The sequence below is a fragment of the Geotrypetes seraphini genome, chromosome 10 (genome assembly GCF_902459505.1).
Source record: "Geotrypetes seraphini chromosome 10, aGeoSer1.1, whole genome shotgun sequence".
Lineage (NCBI taxonomy): Eukaryota > Metazoa > Chordata > Amphibia > Gymnophiona > Dermophiidae > Geotrypetes > Geotrypetes seraphini.
In genome coordinates this window covers 38,141,271-38,154,046 of record NC_047093.1, presented here as the reverse complement: position 1 = coordinate 38,154,046, position 12,776 = coordinate 38,141,271, and the positions used below count along the sequence as shown (strand labels likewise).

The 12,776-nt window shown below is 48.3% G+C and overlaps 1 protein-coding gene across 4 annotated transcripts in view; it reads left to right on the top strand.

Annotated features, from left to right (window-relative positions):
- PIK3R5 (phosphoinositide-3-kinase regulatory subunit 5) overlaps nucleotides 1-12,776 on the top strand; it is a 162,824-nt gene that overhangs the window by 135,241 nt on the left and 14,807 nt on the right. For all 4 annotated transcript variants that reach the window (XM_033959995.1, XM_033959997.1, XM_033959996.1 and 1 more), the window contains 3 exons: nucleotides 86-162; nucleotides 2,396-2,489; nucleotides 10,508-10,590. In XM_033959995.1, coding sequence (XP_033815886.1) covers nucleotides 86-162; nucleotides 2,396-2,489; nucleotides 10,508-10,590 — 254 coding nt within the window. The remainder of the gene's footprint in view (nucleotides 1-85; nucleotides 163-2,395; nucleotides 2,490-10,507; nucleotides 10,591-12,776) is intronic.

Below are 12,776 nucleotides of genomic sequence, written 5' to 3'. Positions count from 1 at the left end.
GCAATTGCAACAGCCAGGAACGTGCAAAGAGGTTATTTGGCTTATCTTGAAAAGAGGAGTGAAGTCTGGTGTTTGTGTTCTCCAGGTCCTGGCAGTAAGAGGCTTGGAATAGACGGAGACAGAGAAGCGATACCCTTAACACTACAAATTGTCTACAGCAAGGTAAAGTGGCCCATGAATGAAAGACAAGAAAACCAGAAAAGGTGACCTGAGATGCTCAATTTCTTTATTGTGATTAAGACTCAACATGTACGTGTTTCGAATACTTGGTCTGCCTCAGGAGTCTACAAATAAAAATAATAAATTTAAATATTTGTCGAGAAACCAAATAAAAACAATAAATTTAAAGCATGCAAATTAACAATCATACAGTGAGAAAAATATAATATAAAAATTAGAATGCAAATTAAGTTGCCGTTTTGTAGACACATAAAAACAAAATGCTACATTTTTATGTATATGTGAGGAAGGCATCATTCTGTAAATATATACAGGTGTATTGTATAAAAATAATAAAGCTCTAAAAAGATATTTATCCATTAAACAAAGCTATGTGCTTGACAGAGACAGAACTGAAGATTGGCCCCTGATTTACAAACCTGCTGAGTCTCCCACTTTCACAGATCATTTCACGCGCTCCCACAAAGCCAGTGTTCCCTCTGAACACAGGTCAGAAAGGGAACGAACATACCTTGCAACTGCACGCACAAATGTTTGGCTGGTTTTCTTAGGGCAAAGTGCACACATCGAGTCAAGGCTGAAAACTTGATCAGAAAATGCTTTTCATTCACACCTGGGTCAGCAAAAATGAGAGAGAACATCGCACTACTCTGAGCTATGAGATTTTTACAGTTGTTATTGCAAAGCAGATCCCACAGCAACAGGTCTTGGAGGTATATCAGGTCACATTGGGGGGGGGGTGTTGATCACTGAATCGGTGAGTCCAATTTTTGTAGAGAATGAATTGGTTTGAATCGATTCACCGAAGTGAATCGATTCAAATCGGCGAATCGGGCAGCACTACCTGGCACATTCATGCCCCCTTCTGGTTATGCACTATTTAATTTGGGCGCCGAGCTTTATGAAATAGCACACAGCCAGATGCTTTCACATAACCTAATTGTTGCCAGTAAACATTAATTGGTCATTAGTACCCAGTTATTCATAGTTGATGGCTCACTAAGCTGTGTGCGAATCTCAGCAGTGTGCCCAAATTTAGATGCCATATATAGAATCTGGGGGAAAGTGATTTTGGCTTGTATGTTACAGAATATTGGCCAGCACTTGCACACGTAATTGCACATAATTAGTAGCCTCAATCACGTGCATAAACTTGGGCCCATAGTCTATAAATGATGCCTAAGATTAGGAACTAAGATCGGCATGCCTAGCCAATCTAGGCACCTAACTTAATTTTCTTAATTGGCTTTATCAACACTGATAATTGAAAGCACCATTTAAAAACAATTTTAAAAAAGAGGGCTGAAAGCAATTTTTCTTATCCAAAAAGGTAGGTGTCTGGAGTTCAGCATTTTGTACCTTTCTTTTGATGTCTTTATGGTAGCCATTGGTCTCAGTGGACCCATTTTCTCTTTCGGTAGAGTTTTCTTCCATGCTGTAGCTCTGTATCTACTGATATCTCTATTAAGCTTCCATGTGAAGCTCCATATTTTAGATTTGGTCCCGGGTCATCTTCTCTCCTAGCTCTGCCTGCAAATGTGCAGATGCCAGAGCTTCAGATAACTAATACTAAAATTATTTTGATACATTTTATTTTGTGTATCTATTTAATACCTCAAGTCTTATTTATAAGATTTGAGGTGTTTTGATTGTTAATATAGTGGGTTGGATATTGCGAGTAATGATCCGTGTGTTTGAGAGCTTCAGATAACCCCAGTTTTAAAAATTTCATTTAAAAAATGCATGCGATCTTTCAGAACCACAACAATGATGATTCAAATGTAGATCATCCTGCATCAGTGGTCTACTCCCCTCAGCAGTCAGTAAACCCCCTACCCAAGGACCCCCAGACCACCCCTCAATACCATCTCCAGCCTTATCAGGGTCTCTAGTGTCTAGTGGGAGCAGGAGTGATCCTGATATCTCTGGCTTATCCTAGTCCTGGGTTCAAAATAATGGCCATTCTACTACCACTAGGGGTCAGGCTGCACAACAGGGGCATTCATATTAATATAGTTGGCAGGCCCAAACCACTCCCTCTTCGTGCCTTGACCATGTTTCCTTGCTATTTAGACATAGTGCGGATCTCCAGATATAAATGACAGCTTTCTAGAATTGCAATTACACGTGTAGGACAATCTACACATTAAAAAGGTGTTATTTACAAGTGGGGATTCTTCCTAAATAATGGACTTTGTGTTTTGTCTTATCACAGACAACAGTTAGTGGAAGAAGTCGGTGGAATAACGGTGAGAAGGTCTGCACATCTGTAAACCTAAGCAAAGCCTGCACGAACTATGAAGAGCTAGGTCAGTGTTTGCTGAAGGAAGACTTTGGAAGGCACACATGCCAATGGTTCCAGTCAGTGGCATAGCCACAGGGAGGCCTTGGGGGCCTGGGCCCCCCCACTTTGGGCTCAGACTCCCTCCAGAACTCCAGCACCCCCCTTGCTGGTAGGGTGCTGAGCCCCACCAGCCAAATAACAACAGTGCCACCAATCCCCGCTGTTTCCTTCCTACTCTGAGCATGCTGGGACTTCTTGTGCATGCCTAATAGAAGTGGGACAGAATGCTGAAGCAATCTTATGTGGGAAGATCAGCCTTAGAAGATCCTGCCAGATAGTTATTGAGACTTGCATTTGGAATAAGGAAGGTGACCCAAGGATGGGTATATTATAAAAACATAAAAGTTGCCATACTGGGACAGACCAAAAGTCCATCAAGTGCCTGTCAAGATCCCAAGGAGAAAAGCAGGTTTTATGCTGCTTATCCTAGGAATAAGCAGTGAATTTCGCCAAGCCTCATCAATAATGGCCTATGGACTTCTTTTTTAAACCCTGCTAAGCTAACACTTTTCACTCATACATTCTCCAGCAATGAATTCCAGAATTTAATTACCCATTTAGTGAAGAAATGTTTTCTCCAATTTGTTTTAAATCTACTACTTAATAGCTTTATCACATGCCCCCTAGTCCTAGCATTTTTGAAAAGAGTAAACAAGTGATTCAAATCTACTCGTTCCATTCAATATTTTATAGACATCTATAATATCTCCCCTGAACCATCTCTCCTTGAGGCTGAAGAGCCCTAGCTGCTTTAGCCTTTCCTCAAAGGGAAGTCATCCCATCCCTTTTATCATTTTCATTGCCCTTCTCTGTACTTTTCTAATTCTACTATATCTTTTTTGAGATGCGGTGACCAGAACTGCACACAATATTCGAGGTGCAGCTGCACCCTAGAGCAATACAAAGGCATGATAACATTTTCTTTGTTTTGCATTCCTTTCCTGATAATTCCTAACATTCTATTTGCTTTCTTAGCCATCACCACACACTGAGATAAGGGCTTCAACGTTTCCTCAATGATGACACCTAGATCCTTTTTCTAAGGCAGTGATTCCTAATGTGAAATCCTGCGGCACGTAGCTATAGTTTGGGTTCCTCTTTCCCACACACTTCACTTTGCACTTGCTCACATTAAAAGTCATCTGCCATTTTGACGCCCAATCTCCCATAAGAATAACCTTACTGGGTCAGACCAATGGTCCATCAAGCCAGATCACAGCTCATTCTTTGGTGATTTTTTCAAATCTGAAATTGATTTGTATAGATCACTAAAAGTTACAAAAAGATTGTTTCTTTAGCACTCTCCAGACCAGTAGAGGTCAACTTTACGATTGGGTATATATCTAATCATGACCAGCAGGTGGAGACTGAAAACAAAACTTTGGGACAGTATATCCTAGCCCCTCCTCTCTATTTCCCTCAGTCTTCTTTCAGTCTCCAGCAGGTGTTGAGTGATCTGTACCCATCTCCCTTGGTAGGGCTGTTGGAATTTGTTTAGAGGTTTATTGTCCCTGTTTTTAGCCGGACGGAGCTTGGACGGACTCTGTTTGGGGGTTCGTCCGACCTCGGGGGTGTCAAACCCGGCGGGTCACGAGCGGGGTCCCTCCCCCCACTTCCTCCACCTCCCCATATTTTTTTAGAGGAGCCTCAGCAGTAAGCCTTGCCCCCTAAATCAAGCAAGGCATATTGCTTCGAGAGCCTGTGGAGTCTGTTCTGTAAAAAAAAAAAAAAAAAAGAAAATCCTGAGGTAGTGCTGGTCTGGAGGGTTGTATCCCTTTAAGAAAACTGTATTTTACTGTATTTTTTCAACTAACCGGCACTTTTTTACAGCTAGGTCGCGTATGGAGCAATGAGCACTTCTAAAGGGAAAAAGTGCTCATTGTGCTCCAGACGCGAGGCACTCGCGGCCGGCCTGTGCAAGCGGTGTTCAGGCCGGTGCGGTGGAGGAGCTCCGTCGGCAGCGGCTGCAGGCGCCCAGAGCTCCCCGCCGATGGTGCCTCGCGAGTCGGCAGGGAACGGTGGAGAAGCCCGGTCTTCTCCGTCCGCCCACGGAGGGATTCCCCGAGCCGCCGACGGTCGGGTTTTAGAGGATTCCCTCTCAGCTGATATTTTGACAGCTGATGCCGGCTTGCCTGTTTTAGCGGCTGAGACTATTCAGGTCTCTCAGCCGCTGCAGGCTATGGAGGGAGCTGTTTTGGCGGGAAAGACGCCATCTTCTCTGTCTGGCCCCTCCATTTTGTCTTCCACCTCAGGTGACCTTCCCCCTGTTTTGGCTAAGCAGGGGCAGGTTTCTGCTGGGTCCCCTGCTGTGGCAGGGAGTCCCTTGGGACCCTCGGGGGGTTTTTTCCCCTGATTTTTTCTTTTCATTATGCAAAGCCTATTTTCAGGCGGCTGGGGGTCCCGGTTGCGCCCAGGGGGTCTCGGGGGGTGGGGTTTCCTCCGCGCTCCCTGCGGCTTTGCCTCTCTCGTCTGACGTGACGTCCCCTCCGCCGCCTCTCTTGTCCAAGCGTCCGCGGGTGTCGTGGGACGAGGATTTGTGGTCGGAGGAACGTGTCGGTCTGGAGGAGGACCTGGACCCTTCTGAGGAATTCCAGGACCCTCTGGAGGGGACGGAAGCCGGCGGCGGGTTGTCGGGTTTCCCGTTCTCCAGTGACGAGGCGTCCGTGGTGCGCCTTTTTCAGAGAGATGAGCTGCCTGACCTTATTCAACAGGTTTCTTCGGCTTTGCGTTTTGAGGACGCGCCGCCGGAGACTCCGCGTGTGGGGGACCCTCTGTTACGAGGGATCCGTTCCGTTTCCCGCTCTTTTCCTATGCATCAGGATATTCGGGATATTATTCTTGAGCAGTGGAAAACGCCGGAGACGCCGTTTCGGCTGGCGCGCAGCATGGCTCGCCTGTATCCCATTCCTGAAGGGGATCGGGCTACGTTAGCTTCGCCAGTCGTGGATGCGGTGGTCTCGGCTATTTCCAAGCGGCATACCGTGCCTGTTGAGGGCGGTTCTGCCTTGCGGGACTCTGAGGAGCGCAAATTGGAGACCATCCTTAAGCAAAATTTCCAAGTCTCTGCCTTTGGGGTCCAGGCGGCTATTTGTGGGGGACTGGTCGCTCGCGCCGTGTTTCGGTGGGCGGAGCGGGTCTTGGATCGAGAGTCTGACGACTGGTCTCTGGTGGATCAGGAGGTAGCGAAGATTGAGATGGCTGCCTCATTCCTCTCGGATGCTCTGTATGACTTGGTGCGGATCTCGGCTAAGTCCATGGCTTTTGGCGTGGCCGCAAGGCGTGTGTTGTGGCTGCGCGCTTGGGCGGCGGATGCTGCGTCCAAAGCTAAGCTTACTAAATTTCCCTTTCGGGGGTCGTTTTTATTTGGAGAGGACTTGGATAAGTTGATTCAGACTCTGTCGGACTCGAAAGTTCCCCGTTTGCCGGAGGACCGTGCCCGCCCGGTGTCTCGGGGTGGTGCGGCCCGGGGGCGTTTGCGGGAATTTCGCAAGTATCGCCCTGGGCGTGGGGCTGCTTCTTTCCAGTCTCCGGGGTTTTCCCGGGGTAGGTTCTTCCAGCGCATGCAGCCCTTTCGGGGGGCCCGTCGGGGGGCAGGGAATCCCTCCGCCGGTTCCCCCGCTTCCCGTCCTGCACAATGACGCCTTGCCGGCGCCCCCCTTGGTTCCGGTGGGGGCCCGGCTGCGCGACTTTTTTCCCAAATGGGCCGAGATCACGTCCGATCAGTGGGTCCTGGAGGTGGTGCGGGACGGTTATGCCCTGGAGTTCGCCCGCTCTCTGCCGGATTTTTTCCTCGCTTCTCCGTGTCAGACTCCTGGGAAGACGCTGGCGTTTCGCCAGACCCTTCAGCGCTTGCTAGATCTCAGGGCAGTAGTTCCAGTGCCCCCCCCGGAGTGGGGCACGGGCAGGTACTCCATTTACTTTGTGGTGCCCAAGAAGGAGGGGACTTTTCGGCCCATCCTCGATTTGAAAGGGGTCAACAGGGCTCTCAAGGTTCCCTCTTTCCGTATGGAAACGCTGCGGTCGGTCATTCTGGCGGTTCAGCCGGGGGAGTTTCTCACTTCTCTCGATCTGACGGAGGCCTACTTGCATGTTCCTATTCGGACCTCTCATCAGCGTTTCCTGCGCTTTGCGATCTTGGGTCGGCACTATCAGTTCTGTGCGCTTCCCTTTGGGCTGGCCACGGCTCCCCGGACGTTCACCAAGGTGATGGTGGTCGTCGCGGCAGCCTTGCGGTCGGAGGGCATCCTGGTACACCCCTACCTGGACGACTGGTTAATTCGGGCCAAGTCGTTGCAGGAAAGCTCCCGGGTTACGGCTCGGGTGGTGGAGTTTCTCCGGTCGCTGGGCTGGGTGGTCAACCTTTCCAAGAGTCGGTTGGTTCCGGCTCAGCGTCTGGAGTACCTCGGGGTGCTGTTCGACACCTCCTTGGGGAAGGTCTTCCTCCCAGAGGCCCGGGTGAGCAAATTGCAGTCTCAGATTCGCCTGCTTTTGGCGTCCCGGTGTCCTCGGGCGCGAGATTTCCTCCAGGTCCTGGGGTCGATGGCGGCGTCCCTGGACGTGGTGAGGTGGGCGCGGGCCCACATGCGTCCTCTCCAGTATGCTCTGCTCCGGAGGTGGTCTCCCCAGAGGCACGGGATGGATGTTCCGGTTCCCCTGCGAGGCTTGGCGCGCTGCAGTCTGCGTTGGTGGCTCCGGACCCCTCACCTAGTTCAGGGGGTGGGTCTGGATCTTCCGCAGTGGACGGTGCTCCTTACGGATGCGAGTCTCCTGGGTTGGGGGGCCCAGTGTCTGGGTCACTCAGCTCAGGGAACCTGGTCCACGGAGGAGGCCTCCTGGTCGATCAACGTGTTGGAGACCAGGGCGGTCCGGCTAGCGCTGTTGGCTTTCCACTCCCTTTTGTTGGGCAAGTCGGTCAGAGTCCTGTCGGACAATGCCACGGCGGTGGCTTATGTCAATCGTCAGGGGGGCACCAAGAGCACTCTGGTGGCGCAGGAGGCGGCTCGGCTCATGGTTTGGGCGGAGTCGCATCTTCTGGACCTCTCGGCCTCTCACATTGCCGGGGTAGAAAACGTTCAGGCGGACTTCCTCAGTCGTCACTTCTTGGATCCGGGAGAGTGGTGTCTCGGCGCCGAGGCGTTTCAGTTGCTAGTGCGTGCTTGGGGGCAGCCCCTGATGGATCTGATGGCTACAAGTGGCAACGCCAAAGTACCCCGCTTCTTCAGTCGTCGCAGGGACGGTCTGGCCGAGGGTCTGGATGCTCTGGTCCAACCGTGGCCAACGGAGGGGCTGTTGTATGTGTTCCCTCCGTGGCCATTAGTAGGCAGAGTACTGCTTCGCATTGTTCGCCATCCGGGGCTGGTGGTCTTGGTGGCTCCGGATTGGCCTCGTCGTCCGTGGTATGCGGATCTGGTGAGGCATCTGGTGGCGGATCCTCTTCCTCTGCCTCTCGAGTGCGATCTTCTGACGCAGGGTCCCATTCCCATGTTCGACCCGTCTCCCTTTTGTCTTACGGCTTGGCTCTTGAAAGGGGCCGCCTGAGTAAGAAGGGATATTCCGACAAGGTGATCTCTACACTTTTGGGGTCCCGGAGGCTTTCTACCTCTCGGGCTTATGTACGGGTTTGGCGTCTTTTTGAGGAATGGTGCCGAGCGCGGGGAGTGGTCTCCTTTCGCGCTTCTCTGCCTAACATTCTAGAGTTTTTGCAGGATGGCCTGGATAGGGGCCTGGCCTGGTCTTCTCTTCGGGTTCATCTGGCGGCCCTGTCGGCTTTTCGGGGGCTGGTGACAGGTCAGCGTTTGTCAGCCATTCCTGATGTGATTCGCTTTCTTAGGGCGGCCAAGTTGATCAGGCCTCCCATAAGGCCCTCGATTCCCTCTTGGGATCTCAATCTGGTTCTCTCTGTTCTAGTGCGCCCTCCTTTCGAGCCGTTGGATGGCTGTTCGTTGAAGGACCTTACGCTGAAGTCGGTCTTTTTGGTGGCCATTACTTCCGCTAGACGGGTGTCTGAGCTACAGGCTTTCTCTTGTAGGGCTCCCTTCCTGGAGTTTTCGAAGGAGCGGGTTGTTTTGCGGCCTGTTCCTTCCTTTCTGCCGAAGGTAGTTTCTCCTTTTCATGTCAATCAATCGGTGGTCCTCCTGGTCTTGGGTAGTCGGGAGGGTTCTTCTGAGCAACGACAGCTGCGCAAGTTGGATGTCGGTCGGGTCCTCCATGCTTATGTGCAGCGGACCCGGGATTTTCGGAGCTCCGATCATCTCTTTGTGCTTCTGGCGGGTCCTCGTCGGGGGGCTGGCGCTTCTAAGGCTACTATTGCGCGTTGGATCAAGGAGATGATTGCTTCCGCTTATCTTCTGAGTAAGAAGCCGGTTCCGGAGTTTCTCAAGGCTCATTCCACTAGGGGTCAGGCGGCTTCTTGGGCTGAGTCGTCGCTCGTGCCTCCGGTGGATATTTGTAAGGCTGCGGTTTGGTCCTCCTTGCATTCATTTGTTCGGCATTATCGGGTAGATGTTCAGGCGCGTCGGGACGCGGTGTTCGGTGAGCGTGTTCTGGTATCGGCCCTTCGGGGGTCCCGCCCGTGAGAGGGACTGCTTTGGTACGTCCCAATCGTAAAGTTAACCTCTACTGGTATGGAGAGTGCTAAAGAAGGAGAAATTAGGTTCTTACCTGCTAATTTACTTTCTTTTAGCTTCTCCAGACCAGTAGAGGTCCCCACCCTGTCTGTTGTTGTTGTTGTTGGGGCTGTTGCGCGGGCAGTTTTTGGTTTTTGCTGCGGGTTCTAGTATTTTTCTAGGGCCGGGGAGAATTGAAGAACAGCGGCTGTGGCTCGGCTGGCTTAGCTGGCGAGCTGTGGGGACCTTCTTCCTTCGGGAATTTCTCCTCTGCATTTTCCAACAGCATTTTTGGGTATGTTATTTGTTACTCCTTTCGGAGTATTGTTTTTTCTCTCTGTTGTTTTCCAGTTCTTGGTTCTGCTTGGCTATTCGGCAGACTGAGGGAAATAGAGAGGAGGGGCTAGGATATACTGTCCCAAAGTTTTGTTTTCAGTCTCCACCTGCTGGTCATGATTAGATATATACCCAATCGTAAAGTTGACCTCTACTGGTCTGGAGAAGCTAAAAGAAAGTAAATTAGCAGGTAAGAACCTAATTTCTCCTTACATGTTATAAATATAGAAGACCCTTTTGGCATCACATCATTAAAACTTCTTGGGAGATTTAAGGCCAATGAAAGAAACCTGAACTGCCCAAGCCAGCTCAGCTGACAAAATGGCTAATGGGACTTCCCGAGGCAGTCTTGTAAAACTGCCACTGGAGGTCATGGCAGCCATTTTGAGATTGGAGCCAGCATGGGCAGGAGCGATCCGCAATGCCCCTAATCATGTCAACTCCAATCTAAAGATGGCTGCTGGGACCTCCATGGGTAATCTTACGAGACTGTTTCAGGAGGTCCTGTCAGCCATTTTGTCAGTGGAGTCAGCATGGGTAGGAGGAGCTGATGATTGCTCTTGCCCTGACTGATGAAGAACCCCTGAAGAGAGTTATTATTCATGCCAAACAATTCAGTAAAGTTTTATGATGGAACGCCACACTAGAATTGCCAATTTATCTGCAAGCTACTCAAGAAAATACTATTGTTACATAAGAACATAAGAATAACCTTACTAGGTAAGACCAAAGGTCCATCAAACCCAGTTGCTACTCCTTGGGATTCTAGAATCTTACCACTCTTTGTGGATTCTGCATGGAATGTTGTTACTATTTGGGGTTCCAGAATCTTACTTACTTTGAGATAATGGAATGTTGCTACTCCTTGGATTTTGGCCAGGTACTAGTGACCTGGATTGGCCACCGTGAGAACAGGCTACTGGGCTTGATGGACTTTTGGTTTTCCCTAGTAAAAATAACAATAGAAAGTACAGAAACAAAAAATAATTATGGTTATAATGTGGACATCATAAAAGCAAGCATTGTATTATTTTTTTTTCAGATTCGAAAATGGAATGCCTAAACTTAATAGTGACGGAAGTTGTTAAACGGCAGAACTCAAAATCCAAGAAAAGCTTTAATCAGGTAATGCAAAAAGTAAAATGATTTCCTTATGGTTTTTCCTTTATTGTTTCATTTTCAAAGATGGCTGCAGATTAATACACAAGCCTAAATTATGCTTCCGCAGCAGAAGAGGTTGCTGTACTATTTCTTTTATTAACTAGTTTCTGATATTAATTAATATTGTTTGTGCCCTCATCGTACACAGACCTGTAAAAGAGAAGCTACATTGTTTCAATATTGTTATCTACTAAGAGCTGGTAATATTGAAACAATGGGGCCAAATATTCAATTCCAGATCATGTCCAGGCCCTGGCATTGAATATCCAGGATATCCAGAGGATACTAGGGCACTGGCCTATATTCAGGCTAGTGCTACGCATGCCTTTTTGCTGTCCTAATTAATCTGCTTGCTTACCTGGCTGGCAGACTGAATACTGCCGCTAACTGGGTAAATCCCAGCTCTGTCCTGACTCCACTAAGAACATAAGAATAGCCTTACTGGGTCAGACCAATGGTCCGTCTAGCCCAGTATTCCATCTTCACGGTTTGACCACTAATATACTCTAATATAAACATGCAATACAAATCTTCCGGAATTCTTAAACAGACTTTTGATCCCTTATACCCAGGCTAGAACTCTGAGTTCTAATGCCCAACACCTCTTACATATCCCATCAATACGCCAGTTTAGCATGCATCGATCATCAATCTTTTCCGATACAGCTCCAACACTCTGGAATGTTATGCCTGCAGATCTACGAGAAGAATCATCGGATCTTTTCCAGATAAGCCCCACCAAAAAGTTAACCCCCGCCACCCAAAAAAAATTATAAAAAAGAGGCGCGATCTATAGAAAGTAAAGTGGGGGGGTTCCCCCCCACACCCCCCCCCATCGGAGCCCTTAAAAATGGTCGACAGTTTATCCTATTTTTTTATAATGTTAAGTTTCATATCCTCTTTTTTATAATCTTTTTTGGGTGCTCCGACGGGGGTGTGTGTGGGGGAATTCCCCCCACTTTACTTTATACACATCGTGCCGCGTTGTGGGGCCGTTGTGCTGAGAACTTCACTGGTTAAGGTGTGCGCTGGCAAAAGGTGGCGGGGCTTAACTTTTGGCGCATCCACTTTTTCCATTAGTGGCGGGGCTTATCTGGAAAAGATCCGAATCATCTTTGGAACAATTTAAAACAAAATTAAAAATATTTTTATTTAACGACGCCTTCAAGCTTTAATTTAACATCCTTGCATTTACTTTTCTTCTCTCATGATTAGCACTTACAGAAGGATCCCATCTAAATGTTCTTCCCTTTATTGTTTTTATTTTATAGAGGCTATGTAGTTCTACCCTTTTACCCTAGGGTACCAGTATGTTAGTATGTCATATCATTCGTTCCCCCAGATTTTCCTTTTTAATGTAAATTTACTTGTACTCCACTTAGAAATTTGATAAGCGTAATATCAAATTTTTAATAAACTTGAAACTTGTGGCCAATCCAAGTCACAAGTGCCTAGCAAAAACCTAAATAGTAGCAGCATTCCAGAATCTCAAAGAGTAGCAGCATTCTGGAACCCCAAATGGTAGCAGGATTCCATGCCACCGATCCAGGGCAAGCAGTGACTTCTCCCAAGTCTATCTCAACAGCAGTTTATGGACTTTTCCACCAGGAACTTGTCCAAATCTTTTTTTAAAACCAGCTACATTAACTGCTCTTACCACTTCCTCTGGCAACACGTTCCAGAGCTTAACTATTCTCTGAGTGGAAAAATATTTCCTCTTATTGGTTTGAAAAATATTACTCTGTAACTTCATTGAGTGTCCCCTAGTCTTTGTAAATCTTTATGCAGTAAAAAAATTGACCCACTTGTACCCGTTCTACACCACTCAGGATTTTGTAGAGACTTCAAATCATATCTCCCCTCAGCCATCTCTTTTCCAAGCTGAAGAGCCCTAACCTCTCCAGTCTTTCCTTGTACGAGAGGAGTTCCATCCCCTTTATCATCTTGGCCCTGATTCTAATTACGGCACCGTATGTTAGACAGCAGTATTGCCTCTACTGCTACCTAACTTAAAAGGAGTTGATGCACTGAATAACTAGTTTCTTGTCCTAGAAGATAGCTCCTACAGAACAGGACTGAAGCACACAATGGCTTGTAAAGTACCTAGGTTGCAGATCCATAAAGATATTCAGTTTCTAGTGATGTCAATC